The sequence below is a fragment of the Salmo salar genome, chromosome 09 (assembly GCF_965601325.2).
Source record: "Salmo salar chromosome 09, fSalSal1, whole genome shotgun sequence".
In the NCBI taxonomy this organism is placed as follows: domain Eukaryota; kingdom Metazoa; phylum Chordata; class Actinopteri; order Salmoniformes; family Salmonidae; genus Salmo; species Salmo salar.
Window position 1 is genome coordinate 122,963,544 of NC_138299.1, and position 19,025 is coordinate 122,982,568.

At 47.0% G+C, this 19,025-nt stretch overlaps 1 protein-coding gene across 6 annotated transcripts in view; it reads right to left on the bottom strand.

Moving 5' to 3' along the window:
• Positions 1 to 1,187: 1,187 nt before the first annotated feature.
• LOC106612708 (spectrin beta chain, non-erythrocytic 4) overlaps positions 1,188 to 19,025 on the bottom strand; it is a 75,800-nt gene continuing 57,962 nt past the window's right edge. For 2 of the 6 annotated variants that reach the window (XM_014214134.3, XM_014214138.3), the window contains 18 exons: positions 16,924 to 17,187; positions 14,317 to 14,541; positions 13,961 to 14,050; positions 13,563 to 13,841; positions 13,015 to 13,145; positions 12,086 to 12,290; positions 11,277 to 11,522; positions 11,050 to 11,184; positions 10,606 to 10,850; positions 9,774 to 9,960; positions 9,577 to 9,661; positions 9,194 to 9,390; positions 7,871 to 8,994; positions 7,203 to 7,272; positions 6,785 to 7,068; positions 5,413 to 5,583; positions 5,284 to 5,326; positions 1,188 to 5,094 (listed from right to left, as the gene is read on the bottom strand). In XM_014214134.3, the coding sequence (XP_014069609.3) occupies positions 4,822 to 5,094; positions 5,284 to 5,326; positions 5,413 to 5,583; positions 6,785 to 7,068; positions 7,203 to 7,272; positions 7,871 to 8,994; positions 9,194 to 9,390; positions 9,577 to 9,661; positions 9,774 to 9,960; positions 10,606 to 10,850; positions 11,050 to 11,184; positions 11,277 to 11,522; positions 12,086 to 12,290; positions 13,015 to 13,145; positions 13,563 to 13,841; positions 13,961 to 14,050; positions 14,317 to 14,541; positions 16,924 to 17,187 (4,254 nt within the window). In that variant the 3' untranslated portion in view covers positions 1,188 to 4,821. The remainder of the gene's footprint in view (positions 5,095 to 5,283; positions 5,327 to 5,412; positions 5,584 to 6,784; positions 7,069 to 7,202; positions 7,273 to 7,870; positions 8,995 to 9,193; positions 9,391 to 9,576; positions 9,662 to 9,773; positions 9,961 to 10,605; positions 10,851 to 11,049; positions 11,185 to 11,276; positions 11,523 to 12,085; positions 12,291 to 13,014; positions 13,146 to 13,562; positions 13,842 to 13,960; positions 14,051 to 14,316; positions 14,542 to 16,923; positions 17,188 to 19,025) is intronic. The other 4 variants (XM_014214137.3, XM_014214139.3, XM_014214135.3 and 1 more) reach the window with 4 other exon arrangements.

Here is a 19,025-nt window from a genome sequence, read left to right on the forward strand (position 1 = left end):
CCTGGCATCCACCAAACCCAGATTTGTCCGTCGGACTGCCAGATGGTGGAGCGTAAAGCATCACTCCAGAGAACGTGTTTCCACTGCTCCAGAGTCCAATTGCAGAGAGCTTTACATCACTCCAGCCGACGCTTGGCATTGCAAATAGTGATCTTAGGCTTGTATGCAGCTGCACGGCCATAGAAACTTGTTTCCTGAAGCTCCCGACGAACAGTTCTTGTGCTGACGTTGCTTCCAGAGGCAGTTTGGAACTTGGTCGTGAGTGTTGCAACCGAGGACAGACAATTTTTACACGCTACACACTTCAGCATGCGGTGGTCCCGTTCTGTGAGCTTGTGTGGCCTACCACTTTGCGGCTAAGCCATTGTTGCTCCTAGATGTTTGCACTTCACAATAACAGCACTTACAGTTGGCAGGGGCAGCTCTAGCAGGGCAGCAATTTGACAACCTGACTTGTTGGAAAGGTGGTATCCTATGACGGTGCCACGTTGAAAGTCACTGAGCTCTTAGGTAAGGCCATTCTACTGCCAATGTTTGTCTATGGAGATTGCATGGCGGTGTGCTCATTTTATACACCTGTCAGCAACGGGTGTGGCTGAAATTGCTGAATCCACTAATTTGAAGGGGTGTCCACATATTTTTGTATATATAGTGTATCTACTCAGGGTGTAGATGACAGTGACATAACAGACAGAAAGTAGAAACAGAAAGTTGGGGCTCCAAGTTGCTAGGTACATTGTTCAGCATGTCTGTAAACCATTATCACAATTAATCAAAGCACTATTCATTCAATACATGTAAAACTGTGTGAACAGATAAGATGTTTGAAGGTCTGTAGTTGTTAACTTCAATAATGTTATGAGAACTTGCTGCTATTTTGTCCCTAACTGTAGTAGCAGGGATACATTCATGTATGGTTTTATGCATGAGCAGTGTTAATACTAAAACATGTTGTATCAAATACAGTAAATACTTTACATCTTTTTCTAATTATGCAAAGAAGAGTGAATGTAACTAGAATTAGTATTGGTCCAACATGGCCCTTTGGCCTGCAAATATTTGAAGAGCCAACTGACATGACATTGGCATTGAACTTCACATGCAATCAAAATGAACAACACAGTGTTTTTTTCAATATCACAATTTGTATTTATCAATTCAAAGAAACGACTGTACAGAGTCAATGATTTTAAGTTGGATCTGTTTTATACATTATTATTCATTCATTCACCTTTTCCATGTAAGCAAGTGTGTCACCCCATTATTGTACAGTGATTGGCGGAATGAGACTTCAAAACATGCAGAGCAGTATCATAATAGGGACTATGTAATTCATGCAACTTCTTTGTCCTGATATTGTGATGTTTTCTGTTGATGTTGTACCAATGAACCATTTTCACCATGAATATTTAAATGTATTGAACAACCCCGCCCCCCTCCCCCAAAAAATCTTCCTTTCACAGCAGAACAGAAAAAACGTAATTCTTTCTTTACAGAAAATACTTTAAGCAATTAACTTTTGTACAGGTCATCAAGCTGTTGAACTTTGTAATAACATCCATTCAGTAGTTCCCTAAAAACAGTGGTGCTCTAGGGTCAAAGGTGAGGAAATTAATGGTAGGTGTTGAGCATTGACTTGTCAACAAATAGCAGTGGAACATCTTGGATGAAAACGGCAATGTAATTATTATTCCCTGAAATTAAACGTATTCTAGAAAATATGGATTTGAGTTTATAATGGCGTTAGACTATTGATTGTAACGGTTGAGGTGTGAATGCTTTCATGAAGGAAGCACTCCAGGACTTAACGCACATCGCACACACCTGAAAAATCATGACTGCACGGCTAATATAGAGGCATTGTATCAACAATGGGATTCCTCTCACAAGTCTCCCTATGACAACTTAATGCTTGTGTATATCAACTGTAGGTTATAAAATTGTGCTTTCTAGGTATTGACAACATTCCGCTGGTTTGTAACTTGAAAGTCTAAAAACTGAAATGACCCTCTGTGAGACAGAAACCATAACATGGATCGGGCCTTGGCCATGACAACAGACTTGCTGGCCTACATTTGGGAAATGACTACTGGTCATTTATACAGATAGCTACTGAATGAAACCTAAGCATGACTAAATGGATGAAATAGGCATGTTTGGTTTTAGGATGTGATAGATTTGTGAAACTCGTACTTCATGCACTGTAGCTGGAATACCGGCTGTTTGTAATGTGTGACAAGCAAGACAAGCATGAAAAACGGCAATGTGAATTATCTCATATCATGGTTGAACATGATACTCTCATACTTTTCAGGCTTGTGTACTTAATGTTCATTCGTGAAGATAATTCAAACCTCATTCTCCAGTAAGCAAATAAACACATTTCCCTCTCGGACCCTTAAGCTCCACTGCTCCTCAATAGCACTGCGCAATGGGGGAATGTTTAAGTGCAAAGGATAAGTTGCATAAATTCTCTATTCGCATTCCTGTCAACCTCCCTAAGCCACCATAATACTTTGACTGCATACAATCTGTTTAGAGTGAGACTATGGCATACAAATATAGGATATCTGTGACATCTGTACACAGAGAGAGTACAATGGTAAGCAGCATTTCCAAACAAAGTTACCATTCAGAGACATCCAAATTAGTGTTAAATCAGAACTAACACAATTACGTACATCAATTTGAAACCAACTCGTTTTTATTGAGCATATTGTTTTTGGAATGAGGCATCCTCCATATGAGCAGCTGAGGAAAGATAAGTCTACTCAAAACAATAGATAGTAGTGAATGCACAGTGAAACTCCTGAATGCAAGAATTCAGCAAACTAGCACTTTATTGCTAGTATCCTCCAACTACACTATGATAATTTTACTGTATGCCACTCGGTAAAGTGTGTCATACGAATCTAAGAATTCACCATAGAATCTCACAGATGTCCACAGTGCCCTATCTGGCTTTGTCCTGTGTCATATATTGTACTGTATTTCACATTCCATGTGATAGTTATGTTCATTCAAAAATAAGTTCTGCTGATCCTTGCCTTGTTGTGTCCAACATGCATTATTGGTTGCATTGTTTTGGCATTCACGCCTATATAGATGCATAAAATGTGCTTAAAAAACAATGTAGAAAAAGCTACTCAGGAAAGATTTCATGATATTTGCACTGCGCTATCTCGTCGTCGTCGCTCCTCACTTCTGTACAAATCTCTGATGTAATGAACAGGCAAAGGATTTGTCCACTAGCTTCCATAATGTAAGACTTCCTGTTACCAGATATGGCTTTGCAGTGCTAAGACAAACAGATCATTTTATTGTATGATGCATGGAGAGGAACAAACGTGAACATCGTCGCTGATAGCTACATACTGTGAGAGGAACATATGATCGGACTGCTATGCAAAGCCTATCAACAAGAGATTTATCTCAAGCAAGACATGCATGTGTTTCATTCATCCAGAAGCTAGGAAGCTTTTGTTTACATCCATCTGACATCGACTTGCACTCCTGAGGCCTTGGAGTGACCAATCGGCACCGTGTCAATTCTGTGTGGCCCCTGATTCTTGCTGTGTCCTCATCAACTCCTGTGGTTAGTTGAGCTGTTAAGAAGCCTGGCCTGTGGAATGGCAGTGCCTGGAAGACTGAGGGAGAACTGAGGACGCAGATGTGAACAAAAAAACCTGAGCTATGAAAACCCTGGGAGTGGTGAGAAGCTGAACAGACACACACATCCGCACACACATGCTCAGACATACACACACAACTTAATTTCTCTTTTTTGACGGTCTATAAAAAGCATTGTGATATTTTCTGAATGGACAAAAATAATGTTGACTGGATATGTGGAGTGCGGTTACCACCATCTGGTGGTCTTTGAGAAGGAAGGAGGCTTGAGGTCTTGCTAGATGGCTTCCAGTCCTGTCCCTCTGATGCTGGGTGGCTATGGCTGCTGGGTCCCTGGGGGCCTCTCGGGGGCCCCAGATGAAGGCATAGATGAGTATGGCCGTGGGGGCCAGCCTCCGGGTAAAGGTTCCAGCTCATCCATCCAAAAGCCAGAACAAGCTCTGTGAAGGCTGATGTTCTCTGCCTCTTCTTTTTGTCCTCTGGCTCAATGTTGAATTGTACAAATTCAGTTTGGATGAGTTTGATGACATTACAGTTTTGTACTGAAGAAAATCCAAAAAGTGAGAAAAGCGAGCCCAGAAAAAAATGAAGGCAAAGTGAATGAGCAGAAATACAAAAAGGAAACAACATAAAATAATTGTTCTCCAAAAAGAGGCCAGTTGTGAATTTTTTTTAGGCATATTTCATTCTCTTTTGTTTGGGAGTATAAGATTGGATGTTCTAGACATACAATACATAAATAGACAGACAAGAGATACATACAGATACAGCTCATCTCTTACAAAAAAATAAACTTAAAACGTTATGAGCTACTTTTTCATACCACCAGTGATAACAACCCTCTTGTTACATGTGTCCATCTCTCACACTGCTGCCCTGACTAGGAGCATCTGCTTTCTGCAGTGCACCAATGCCACCACCAAAGGGCAGAGGTGGAACAAGCCGGGCAATAAGTGTTAGTGCCCAGGTCTGACACCCTCAGAGCAACAGAGATAAAGAGAGAGGGCAACGATGAGGGGCACACTGATATTCGTGCTTCAAATCCCTCATGTCAGTTCACCAGGGTGATTTTCCTGTCTTTTTCGACACTAAACAGAACTGAAGCAGGTAGATGAGGTGAAAAGGATGGGTCTTGACTGTGCGTCTTTTAAACCTCTCTCCCTTTCCCCCACCCAGAGCACAACATCAAACTCATTTCTTCTTGCTGGACTTTTCTGAACGCTTGGTGTCCGATTTGGTCTCACCCTTATCCGACCTCTCAGAGCGCTCGACCCTCTCCGGCCTTTCCCCCCGGTCTGACTTTTCTCCCCGCTCTGACTTGTTATCGGCCTTGCTGCCGTCGCGGCGCGTGCCCTCGTCCGTGGATGAGGTAGTAGGCTGGGGCTGACCCCATTTGGCAATCTCCACATGCTCTGCGATGCTCTTGTTGATGTTGGTGGTCCAGGCCTTTAGATCATCCTGTGACTCGGAGAGAGAAAGGGAGATGAGAGAGAGCATGGGACAGGACGAATGATAAAGAACGAGAAAGGGAAAGAGAGAGGGCGAGAGACAGAAAGAAAGTTATTTGGCACATGGACAAACATTGCAGAATCACATCGCTATTATACGACTGTATTTCCATGAAAGAGCAGTCAACTTTCGAACGCCTTTTACCTCATCCTTTGCATGGAACAGAAATTCACTTCCGTCTTTCGTTCTGAAACAGAAGAACAGAGAAGTTGAGGGTAACACACAAAATGGTAATCTATACAACATGTCCCCGATTGAAGGCAGAGTACTAACTTAAGTGTAAAGACGTTTTTCTTCTTCTTGTATCCAAGGGTGACGTCGCAGTGGCAGTGGCCGAGGTTGAGCATGGGCTCATTGTTGTAAGGTGTGGTGGTGTTCTTAGCGTCCTTATAGAAGCCTATCTCTCCTTTGTTCAGCACACAGTACAGGTTGACCCAGGATCTGCTGTAGTGGGGGGGAAACGGGGAGCGTTCAGCCAAAACCAACCACAGGCTTAATGCCACCTAACCTCACTCACCTGGGGGCGTTCAAGATGACTGGCCGCAGTGGGCCGAGGGAGAACACACTGCCGAACAAACAAATGAACCGCCGACCGTAGCGTGCATAGGTGCATTCACGTAGCTTACCTTTGTGGAGAGGTAGGAAGAACAGCCAGCAGCAAGGAGCAACAGGAGAGAGAAAAAAAACAGAGACTTTGGTTAAATGACAGTATTGGTATTCGTGAACTTTCATCTATCCTCTTAAGACGATTGAGTGTAACACATAAAAAGCTAGGCTTTACCTTGGCATGTACATAGCATTACATGTACATCAGAAACATTCATCCAATTGGTGAGTGAGCAGTGGGACTCATTTGTGGGATAAGTCTGTTGCGTTGCGTGTCAGCCATGGCCTCCAGGGGGCAGTGCAGCAGCGAGAGGCGGACGGTTCAGTCTCCGGGGCCAAAGACCCATGGTAGGCCACCAAGCATGGCCGACTGAACGAAACGTCTCTCGGGAGGAAGCGGAGTGATGTGTGGCCACTGCAGGGACCTGTGCGGGTAGCCTGGCTATGGCTGCATATCGTACTGGCTATGGGCCAGGCCAGAACCAGCACCAGGTTCGACCTAAGGCTCAGCAACAACATCCATCAACCAGACTGCTCTCCGTTAGGGCCAGTGTTGGTTAGACACCATGCATGTTGCAAGCAGTGGAATGGCTGGTGGCTATCTCTTGGTTGAACTCTCATTCTGATACACTTCTGATCAGAGGCTAAATAGAGAGCTGAAGTTTCAATAAAATGCTAGAAGAGCATATGTTAAAGCAAATAGCTATTTTCAAATAGGATGCTAGAACATATGTCAACTCAGAATTCTATTTTCAATAGGTTACAAGAACATATGTCAACTCAGGTCGTAAGCTCCAATAGGAATGTCTGAACATACAGTATGTCAGACCAGCGCTAAAGCTCCAATAGGATGCTGGAGTATATGTCGACCGAGACCTATGGCACCAATCAGATGCTGGAACATATGTTAATGTCAGTGACATGCACCAATTGAACATTTCGTAGGTAAAGTCAGTTGTTCTGTTAGCTTAGCATGCTCATAAGATCATGCCTGTTTGTAATATCGTCATACACCTCCGTTAGGAACCTGGATGCCCACCTGTTAGAGCTCTTCCTCATGGTCTCGATGTCCAGCTTGCGGAAGAGGAAGCCCTCGTGGTGGGCTGTGTGGCTGGGCGGCTGGGGGACTGAGGGGCTCACGCTCTGGGCCATCCCTGGCTCTGGCGCCGAGCGTGACCGCCGGGTGGTCGCCTCTCCTGCAGATGGGTCCTTGGGCCTGGGTCTCCGCCGGGGCTTGGGGCGGTCCCGTGCTCGCGGCCGGTCTGGACGTCCGGAAGACTTCTCTGGCACGCCGTTTGGCACTTTAGGAACCTCCCCTCGGGCCTGAGGAGAGAGAGGGCAGAGCTTAGACTGTAAATACAACGTGTAGCCGTTAAACACCCTCATTAATAGCATTTATGTATAGATAACTCTATCGGTGTAATAAAGGCGGCATAGCTGGTGAACGGAAGACTCACCGTTGCTGCCTCTCTCTCTTTTAGCTGCTCCACTATGTCAAACAAGGTCTGGCCGCCTGACCTTTTCTCCCTGTAATCAACCAAGATAAAAAGTGATACACCTTTCTGCAAACAGTGTCGTGGAAATTCTAGCCAAAAGGAGAGAGACTGTAGATTCTTCAAACAACTTTATTATAAGATTTGCAAATCTGGAGCAGTTAGCAATCCTCTCAACAGTGCAGAGTTAAGAGCCCAACGAACATAGTTGGCTCTCCGCTTTTATAGAAAGTACAACCTCTGTCTTCGTGGGAGTTTAGCAGGTGTGTGAGATCTTGGTGGGACATAGTTTACAAACACGTGATAATGCCAGTTTTGTTACTATCTAGCTGCTGCTGCTCAAGCTAGCTTTTGTTCTCTTCATATCTCCACACAGCTGTGCCCTTGAAAGATACCAAAAGAACAGGATGGACTCAAGCTGTGGTCACTCTCATATGGCCCTTTGTTTTCGGCCGCATGACCAAGTTACACAAAGACAAGAATGGAAGAACACTAACTTCTTCTTAAAAGAGAGAAATAGACAGTGTAAAAATACAGGTTTAAGACTTATTCAGCGCATATGCATAACAGAGTTTGTTATTTTCCCACCATAACAGCACTTAACGACTCCAAAGGCACAATGTAGTACTCACGTAGAACGTCTGTCTGACTGCTCCTTGGCTGTGTCGTGTTCACTGGACTCTTGTCTCTCCGTCCGGTGGCGGTCTTTCCTCCGGCCTTCGTGTCCGTGGCCCTCCTGCTCGCTGGACGTCTGCCTCTCCAGCTTCCTCTCTTTGCGCTCGGCCCGTTCCCGCCACACCTCCTGGGGCAGCTCATCCCGCCGCGCCTGGATCATCAGCACCTCACTAGAGTGCTGGCGCTCCAGCCTGGCTTCCCTGTGACTGTCCCTACTGTCCCTACTGTCTCTGTCCCTGTCTCTCTGCTGGGGCTCTGACCGGCTGCTCCCCGCCCGGTGGTCTCTGCTGCTGGGCTCGCTATTCAGCCTCTCCCTGCCCATCCCCTCCCTCCCCATCTCCTGGAGTACCACCTCGGCCATCACCGGCATCACCGGCGCTGGCTCCATTAACACAATATCTCTCTCCCTCTCTCTCTGCTCCCTCTCTCTCGCCTCCTTCTCCCTCACCTCCTTCTCTCTCACCTTCTCCAGCCTACAGGCCACCAGCATGGGCGTCACCATGTCGTCCATGTGTTTGATCTTAGGCTGCCGGAGGTACTGTGAGGCTTTCACCTCCACTGCCGCGGCTGCACCAGTCACCAAGCTTGCAGCTATCTCTTTGGCCTCGACCGCGGGGGTGACCAATCCTACTGCCAACCCTCTGGCTTCCGAGGCGGCAGTCCCCAACCCTGCTGCCACCCCTCGGACCTCCATGGCGGTTGTGGTCCCTAAATTTGTTGCTACCCCTCTGGCCTCCATGGCGGTTGTTCCCAGGCCGGCAACCACCCCCACTACACCTCCAGCCACTCCCCCCATCACGGGGATGGCCCAGGCCTCCAGGCTGCTGCGGTAGCCACTGGAGCCGTTCATGATGGGGGTGTAGTTGGCCACGGTGGATCCCAAGCGGCGGGCCACAGAGGAGGGCAAGGATTCCTGGGAGGGCCTTTCAGCTCTGTGCTCGGCCTGCTCGTAAATGATCCGTCTCATCAGGGGGGAGCCCTGGCTCCGGGCAGGGGACGTCTCCTGGGGGTCCAGGAACACCTTTCGACCCAGCAGGGGGGTGGGAGGGAGTTTACTCTGCTCTGCTTTCATCTTCTCCACCTGGAACCAAATCGAGGTTAACTAAACATCAGCACTTCATAATCGAATCTCCTCCACAACAAAATTAAGCATACCGTAAACATGAAGCCAATTGACAAGTCACTTCAAACAAGCTGTGATCTACAACCTCTTGTAAGCAACCAGAAGAAAGACAGCATCAGCTAAGGGGAGTGTTAGTTAGCTAGGGATAGTGACGGACCGTGGTGAGGCGTCGTAGTGAGCTGAAGCGCTCCTCCCAGGTGGCGGCAGCCTTGCGGAAGGCCTCGTGGCGGCGAATGAGCTGCTCCACCTCGTCCACACTGGCACCCAGCTCCTTGCTGTTGATGAAGGGCTCCTGGGCCGTGAGCCATGCCTCAGCCACCACCGCTTCCTGGGCAAACTGGTGCACCTCCAGCACTGAGGCAGAGGAGAAAGAAGAACTCAGTGTCTGAGAACAATTGGAATCACATCCCTCACACTGTTGCTCAGTTGTAGCTTACTGCGGTTCCAAATTATGGAATGGCTTGGGATAATATCAAACAGAGTCTTGAGGTGCCAGGTACTAAAATAAGTTACATTCAGGTAAAGTCAGGGGGGACTCACTGTGCTGCAGGACCTCCCAGTGTTTGTCCCATTTCTCCGACAGCTCGTACTGCTTGGCCACCACCTTATCCAGCTTCTCCTTGATCTAAAAATACATTTCCATTGAGTTTAATCTAAACTAGTGACTGTAAATGTAATCTAAACTACAGTACCATCCTCTATGTTCTATGGCAGAACCCTGTCAACAGTGCTGTTACCTCCTCAGCAGCAGGGTTGCGAGCGGCCAGCAGCGTCTTGCCCATCTCGATGCACTGCAGCACACTCTTATTGCGCGCCTCCACCTCGCTCTTCAAGCTCTGGTGGTAGTTCATCAGTACCTCCACTGAGGACACATCCCTGAAAGGACCAGAGAGTCCAGAGCCCGTTATATCGCTGTGGGGAATGCTGACAGTGAGGGAGAAGAGCACAGGGTTACACACCCCGGAAGACAAGGGCCAGATCAGCACCATATACACCACCAGGCAGCCATTTTGAAAATAACACTGTTTATTGCTATATTAAAACATGTTTACAGTGCATTGCTTGAAATGTGTTCATTGTAATTGTTGCTCTCTGTCATCTGTGCTCTCTCTGCAGCTCTCCATATTTGGCATTTCCGTAACGTAAATAAATTCCCTTATTTACTTATATTATGGTAATGCCACAAAATCAAAACAGGCCCCTGAACTTGCAGATCAATCACATCTGATAGATGGACAGGTGGATGAGACGGAGCAGTATGAGATACACCATACATACAAACTGTAAATATAGATAAGGCCATACACACTTAACTGAATGTTTAACGGATGCCCCCTTCATATTTAGAAAATACAATCTTCCAGGAAAGAGATATACAACTTCCTTTTGGATTATAGCTGAACTATGCGTCTTTCAGCCTATCCTAGGTCGCTAGGTGTTGAACTAACGTTGCTAGGCCTATAGTATTTTAACAAAAAAGGTCACTTTTTTCTCTTGCTCACCTCACTTTCATAAAAGGTATATGGCCTAAACCATAAAATACAATTGTAACCATGTCCACTCATATACCTTGGATTGTCCCCTGTGCCGATCTGAGAGATGATGCTGTCCATCCACATGATCTGGTCTCGCACCACCCCGAAGAACCGCAGCTTGTCTGTTGCCGTGGTGATCTGCACTCGGCACTCCTCACAGGACGTCAAGAGCTCCTTCCAGCAATGCATCACTTCCTGTTCCCGGCCGGCGATGGCCTCAGCCTTCTGCCCGGCGTAGATGGTCCGGAGCTGACCCGCACTCTCCTGGAGCTGCCTCACCTGGACACAGACAGACAGCGACGGGTGGTAGATTACATAGGAATAACTAAAAGTACTGTGGAAAAGTACTTACTGAACAAGTATGAGAGAAACTTCACGTGAAGTGTTACCACATTGACCTCTTGTTTTGTTCTGTCTTCCTTTTTAGTCTCATGTGCTAATAAAATAAAGTGATAGTGGGGGGGGGGGGGGGCCTCACCTGAGTGACGAGCAGCTGGATGTCGTGTTCGAAGCTGTGCATGAGCCTCTGCAGGGTGCTGGTGTTGGCAGTGCCACCCTGGCGTGCCCGCACCTCGGGCAGCCTCCGCTGCTTATCATCAATTTGGGCCAAGATCTGCAACACAAGGCGATAACAGACAATCAGAGACGCATCAAAACACGACACAGACCTATATCTCGTAGCACTTCTTATGGTAGAAACGCTACCTCGCGGCAGTCGGTGAAGAACTTGTGGAGCTGGTGCGAGGCGGCCAGCATCTGTGCCCGGGTCTCCATGAGCTCCAGGAGGTCGGCCCAGGCCTCGTTCACACCGTCCTTCCACTCGGCGATGGTGGAGGCCTCGGCGTGGCCGTAGTCGATCAGCTCATCCACCATCTGGTTAACCGCCGTCACACGCTCCTGACCCAGACTGCCCGTCTCTGACGCAAACTCTGTGAACTTCTCCTGCAGGATCTGAAGGGAGGAGAGAGGAGGAGAGAAATGAAGGGATGATCAGTATCTATTTAGCCAAGCTAAGCACTGTTGCTAAAGCAGTAATAGGCTACTTATCAAAACAAATTGTGTTGAAATACATACTACTTCCTTACTAAGCAATAATACACAGTACTGTATGCCCTTCTTTGAGCCATACATGTAGACATATTAACCCCCTTCCCAACAGGTTTTAGACAAACACTATATGCCATTTAACAGACGCTTTTATCCAAAGCGAAGTGCTACGAGATATAGGTCTGTGTCATGTTTTGATGCGTCTCTGATTGTCTGTTATCGCCTTGTGTTGCAGATCTTGGCCCAAATCAATGATAAGCAGCGGAGGCTGCCCGAGGTGCGGGCACGCCAGGGTGGCACAGGGTGGCATGATCAAATACATTTACGTATGGGTGGTCCCAGGAATCGAACCCACTATTCTGGCATCGTAAGCGCCATGCTCTGCCAACTGAGCTACAGAGGACCACCAGCCCTATCATATTGTTGAAGCCTTTGTCCATTCAGGCTCTGAGAGGGGTCCCACTGACCGTGACGTGTTCAAAGTCCTGTCCCAGTTCTGGCGAGCTGGCCACCACCTCCCTCTCAGCGATCCACTGCTCCAGTTCGTCCACCTCATGGTTGAGCTGGTAGAGCCAGTACTGCTGCTCCAGACGAGACTTCCTCTCCTCCACCAGGTCCTTCAGAGACACGTACAGCCGGTCCATCTGAGACTGACACTTACTGATCTGCTCACTGATACACATACACACACGCAGGCAGGTAGGCACGCAGACACACATATACATAAGCACACACACACACACACACCAGAGACAGGGTGAAATTGAGGGGGAATGTGTGGGAGCTGAGTGAAACACATTTTGACATGAAAAACCATGAGCTGGTTTTACAGGGTTGAGTTCGCAGGAGGAGTAAATGTGAGGAGAAGGCTTACAAAGCAAACTGAACAACATGAGACAAACATGGGCAACCCATAAAAACATCCATACCCTACTAGTGCAGAGACGCCGGCATCGGCTAACAGCTAAGTGCTAAGATGATAGAGCCGTTAGCGTTAGCTCTGACACCAGAGACAGAGTAGTATTACGGACCCAGTGCTGATCCTGCTGTCACCATGATTCACTCTGCTGCCATAACAGAGCAACAGGAGTCCATGACTGGCCAACTTTACTGGACTACCTTCTCTACAGGGATTATGTCGTTCAAGCCGTTTACTACCGGAATACTAACTCAGCACCTGGTAGACAAAGACTGTAGAGGCCCTTGATCCTCTTCAATCAAGTCACAAACTGAGATCCTTGGTTCTCATATAGGGGATTTCTTTTGAGCTTTTAAGGCAGTATATTAAATGGGTATTTCATGGCACACTCACTTTAGAGCTGCTATAACCAACTTTCGATCCCACGAAAGCCTTGGTAATAGTGTGGTGACAGGTTTGTGGGGCACCAACACTGACCTGTCTGGATGTCCCATCTCCAGTAGCTGTCTGCACTGCTGGGAGAGAAGGCCTATCGTCTCAGCGTAGTCCTCTATCGTCTGCTCCAGTACTAGGTGCTTCTTCAGTAGCTGCAGGGTGCTGGGCTCATCCTGAGGAAAAGGCCACAACACACTTACAGTCCATTCTCACAAACCTTGACATGCTAACGATTCAAGTGCGTGCAGTGTTCATCACAGGACGTTGGTGGCACCTTAATTGGGGAGGAGGGGCTCGTGGTAACGGCTGGAGCGGAATCGGTGGAATGGTATCAAACACATGGTTTCCATGTCTTTGATGCCATTCCATTTGCAGTGTTCCGGCCATTATTATGAGCCGTCCTCCCCTCACCAGCCTCCACTTGTGTTCATATACAGTTGCTGATGTCTGGAGGGACACAATCACATTGCGTTACACCTATGCAGATACAACTTTTTCCTCTTCCAAAAAGCCAATCATCTCTTACTGTAAAATGGTAACTGGGCAGATTAAGTACATCAGCGCCTGGTGATTGGCTCCTAGCCTCCTACCTTGCCCTTTTCCTCGTTCATCATGTGCAGCTCCTGTTCGCTGAGCCAGGCCTCCACCTCGGCCGTGTCAAAGTAGTACTGCTGGGCCTGGTACATGGAATCCAGCACCAGCTGTCTTCTCTCTGTCTCGGCCCACAGCAGATTCCACAGCCCGCTGAGCTGCTCCAGGCCCGCCCGCACACAGTCAGCCTCGGGGCTGCGGATGGAGGCGATGACATTAGCTCGTTCCAGGACATCCTCCACCCTCGCCCGATGGCCCTGCAGCTCCCTCTGCAGAGTCTGGGGGGGGGGGGGGGGGGGGGGGGGGGGGGCAGAAAGACGATGTCCAGTTAGATCTGTTACAGTATGATAGACATGTACTGTAATGATGTGGTTAGCCTCAGCTAGCTGCCACTCACCTGGTTTTTCTTCATGAGGTGCTGCACAGCCTGTAGACTGGAGCCGTGCTCCTGAGACGCGGCGGCAGGCAGCCGCTCCTGCACCCACAGCTGCAAACACATCACAAGTGAAACTAGCAAAGGAGCACTTGGGAACACTGGTAACTTTTCGATGGTTATCACCAGCATGGTATTGCATCAGCTTAGTGTTACATACATCTTTTATCAAGATAACGTCTTTCACAAACAAAAAAGGGGGTTAGTCACCAACTTAAGCAACACTTTTACCCTTGCCGATGACACTTGTAAGTCACATGTCTCTAAGTGTGCGTGGTGTGTGTGGGTATAATCGGAGGAGGATCAGGACGGCCACTCACTATCTCGTCCTCCAGGTCCCGGCCCACTTGGTGAACCTCCTTGGAGGCCAGAAGGATGCGCCGGCGCTCCTTGAGCGGCTCGATGAGGCGGACGATGCGCGTCTCCACGGCGGCCTGGCGCTCGCCGACCGTGTCCATGACCTGGCCCTGCTGGGGGATGGAGGCCGCCGCCACCTGCAGCTCCCCCACCTCCGCATACCACTCCTCCATCTGACGCTCCATCGTCTGGAGAGAGGGAGCGGGGGAATGGACACGAGTGACAGATGAGATAAATTGGAAGCAAAGGGGGATGGAATCGAAGCGTTTGAGGAGGGGCGAGTGAAGGAAGGAGGGAAGACGGACGGTTAGGAACTAAAGAGGGGGAGGAAGTCCATGGGACAGCGAGAGGCCTGGTGAGTATGGAGAGGATACATTGGTCCCTGTATCAATCACCTCTCACCAAAATATCCTGGCAACATCCAACTCAGGAAAAAGCCATGGCTTTCCTAGGTGTACATGATAAGTTGCTCTATCTGTCAGTCTGCCATAACAATGTATGAGAAGTGTTTGGATGATAGCTGTTAGATCTACTGCAATTGACTACAAGGCAATTACTCCTCCAGAGTGGCCATATAGCTGTCAGGTAGTAATTCAGAGGGGGATGGTGATTCTCACTAAGGCAGTGACACTCATTTTAGGACAGAAACATCAGGTTAAGATCACCAGGGAGGTGGAGTAGTGTCACTGAGGCTAACTCATTTAAAAAGTGGGCCAGATGCAAAGAGCTGTTGTATGAGTGCCATGGTAAAGTGAATTAGAGTAGGGGGCAGAATGAGGCCGATCAATCCCTTACGAATTCACATGATGATTTGACTTTGGGAATTCTAAGGAATTGTGAGGAAAAGAGCCTTCGGGATGGCTGCCTCAGAACCTCCATCTGGTTTAATGAATCCCCTGACATTCTCAGAGACACATATCAGAGACTAGCACGAGAATAAGCACACTCTCTATTGGCTTATACACAAATGTTACCCCTAAGCATATGCATTGAATCACCACTTTAGAGAAATAAAATAAAACATGGGAATTGAACATTATTTCTAACTTTGACAGAAATGGTCCTTGAATTAATAGACAGGACAATTTCTTAGCCTCACACAGACAAAGACACGCACAGTCGAGTGGAGATTTTCATACATTTCCATATGAAGCGAAAGGTTAGAGTTTCAAGGATGAGACAGTGATTCTGCTCACACCATAGATCACAGAATGATCAGCAGGACAGGATGAGGTAGTGGATGGAAGGAAGCGGAAAGAAAGAAAAAAAGATCAAAACTGGAGTACGAAAGGGATAAAGAAAGAAATTAAGAGAGAAAGAAGGAAAGGACAGGTAGGTTAAAGAAAGGAAAGAAAGGACATTAAAAGAAAGAAAAGATAGGAAAGGAAAATAAATCAAAGGAAATTAAAGGAAATTAAAGGAAAGGAAGAAAGGAAAGGAAAGGAGAAGATCAGAGTACCCATGAGAGAAATGAACTGAAGTGAAAAGGTTACTGTACCCATGAATGGAGGTTGGGTGATGGAGCGTACTGTACACAAAGCACAATGGCAGGCTGAAAAGGAACTGTAAGCAGCCCTTAGCGGCAGCATGCTGTTGGAGAGGAGAATGAGAGATGTATGATGAAATGATAAGCTGTGGGATGGACCCAGTAGTGGTGACAGAACAGGGGTAGCGCATCCTGGACAGGAAAAAACATGAACCTCCTCCTACTGTATCGGTTGTTGGCTAGCATCAACTTTAGTGTTTTTATTATCATAAGCTACATTTTGTCTAAAAGTAATTGTCCAGTGAAAATCTCACTTTTAACAGTTCATACTCTGTTAACTCATACCCAGATAATGTTGTTGACTCATCCTATACTCATATTTGTGGCCAAAGAATAAAATAACATTTTTAAAATACATTAAAAAAAGAAACACTTGAAACTTGTATCTCAAAAAGACCGTTTATAAAATGCTTGCTATTTCCTGAGGAGGATGAGCTGGCCAATCAGTGGTCTACTAGCATGAATATTTTTTAGGACCGGTATACGCCCACACACTTCTGTTGTTGGGGTACACCCACACTATTCCAACACAGAAAAGCTGCTTTTTAACATACACAATTATTTAACTCATATTGTAATTAATTATAGGTCATATTTCAAAGAAGTCTGGTAACACTGGACAGTTACTTTAACCCAATATGTATTGTAGAGCCATGCTTTGGGTGGAATGGTCTGACTCTCCAATGACAGCCCATTGGAGTGCAGGCTAAGCTTACTGGTGACGCGTTGAGTGCCAATTGCTCTTGTTAAACAAAAGCCTATGGCAGCCTGGCTCATTTAAGGCACGTAAATGAAGAGAAAACAGCAAGGCATTCAGAGAAAATGGATGATAAAGGATTAGTAATTCACACAAAACAACCCTAGGTTTTTATATATAGAGATAGACTGCGATATTCAACAGCTTTAACCTAACTAAGATACCATAGCAACACCATACCCAACGATATTCCCAACTATTCTAAACTGATCACAAAAAAACAAAAACTGTAACAGTAGTTGGACCATATAACGAAGAGGAAGAGACCTGGAGCTTCTTGAGCTGCTTGTTGACGCTAGTCAGGTCCTGACCCTGGTCCACGTAGCCCAGTTGTCCCTCCAGCTGGTGCAGCCGATGGTCCAGGCTGGTGTAACTCTGCACCAGCAGGTCGGCCCGGTTGGCTTCAAACAGCTGGCGGGCCTTGGCCTGGGTGGTGCTCTCTAGTTCCTGCCAACACTCCCGGATCTCCCCCAGCTTCCTCCGCACCACCGGGCTCAGCTCGGGCTTCTCCTGGATCAACTGCTGGCCCTCCTGGAGGATGGAGAGGGAGGGTGGTGGGGGGTGGAGGGGGCAGGTGGAGGATAGGAAGAAGACGTTGAGAGAGAGAGAGATGTAGGATGGGGGGTTGAAGGTTAGGGTAAGGGAGAGGGAACATGAGGAGGGGAGCAGAGAGATAAAGGGAGAGGGTGATTAGACATTGATGAGTGGAAATTATGATAACATGAATAAAGTCATATTTATTTCACTTATGGAACATGGGGTCATAAACAATCTACTGCCCCAAATATTGGATTTTTTCCATTGAAATCATTCTGTAAATAGTTCATAGACAGCAACAATTTGTGATTACCACATTGGCAGTTTACCATATCGGAACATACATTTAAGCACTTTGGGACACCTGCTGATGTAAATTTGATTGATATGGAGTTGGCTATTCCCTATATCCTTAATCTGGCAGGTAAATAAAATGGATTCTAAGCAACCACATTAAATGACAAAGAAAATGTTCTATTTGTCTTCCATTGCTAGCTTGCATGAGCTGTGTTTCAGTGGTACACCTTTAAGAGTGCTACAGCCTGGGCTCCAGATCAGCTGCTTCTGACTCTGGCCTATCAGTGCACATCAAATTGGGTTAAAGGGCTGGCTCGGCCCTGGCAGCCCAGAAAACCACTTCAACTTTAGAGGTCAGGGCTCACAGATAAAATGCGCTTCTCTTATCATCATTTTACATCCTGATAGAATAATCTGCTACGGATCTCTCCTTTGTCTGTCTTCATCGGTTTGGTTTGGAGGATTTCAGGTTTGACTCATCTCTTGTTGATTTCATTCATTACACTCTCAGGTGTTTTCAGAATAGATACAGATTATTTACAGTAAGCCCAACGTAATCGCATAACAACCGCAACCCCAGAGACTCAGCCAGCAAATGAGAGGAGAGCACACTGAGTTGCTGCCTGCCGTGACACACCATCACAGACTCACAGAGGGGAGAGGCAAACAGACATACACTTGCTCCCTTTCTCTGCAGCACTCTGCCCCCCCACCCACACTCTCTCTCTTTCTCTTTCCAAACATATGTGCTTTATTCCTTCCTCTATCTTCCCATCCCTCCACCTCTTTCCAGCTCTGTCCTGTGCGCACGCAAGTGTTCCCGAGCACTGGGGGTTGTAAACTACGCAATCATATTCGCCGCCATGGAGACACATCAGCCAATGACGACCGAAGAGGAGATTTAACACTCTCTGTCACCGTTTCCCCAAGGCACCATAAAGAGTCTATAGGACCGGTCGAAAAAAACAAATCTATTTGCATTTTAAGCTCCTTTAATGTAATCCACTGATTGGAGATAAGTGTGCATTTCATGTGGAATGAAACGCTAGTTAGTTAATTCACCTTGTGCTCAGTTAAAAACATCAGCGTCTCATTCCTCTGAAACACATAACTGTTTCTGCTTACGGCTCAGAACAAGAAAGCATTGAAATATCTCTATTGCATATTCCAGTTGGGAGGACATTTGCTTTGCAACTGTGCTTAACGGCCACACCATCCGTGGAGCATCCTCTTCCCTCTGATCCCTCTCTGACGCCCTTCTCATGATCTGCCCACACAAAGGATGTCCTCATTTGGAGACCACACTACAGCTGCACTGTGAAGGGACACACTCCCAACAGTGCCAAAATAGCTCCGCATGCATATGTTGCTTTTTTGATCTCCAGATGAGTGAGGCAGCAACGGTACTCTACCCAACTCGTAGATGTTGGCAGTATAATGTTCAAAACAAGTTATTTGTAACCAAAGGACAGGGGAAAAGGAGAATTACCATAATGACCACCAAAATATCAGATGGCAACGAAAAAAAGAATCCT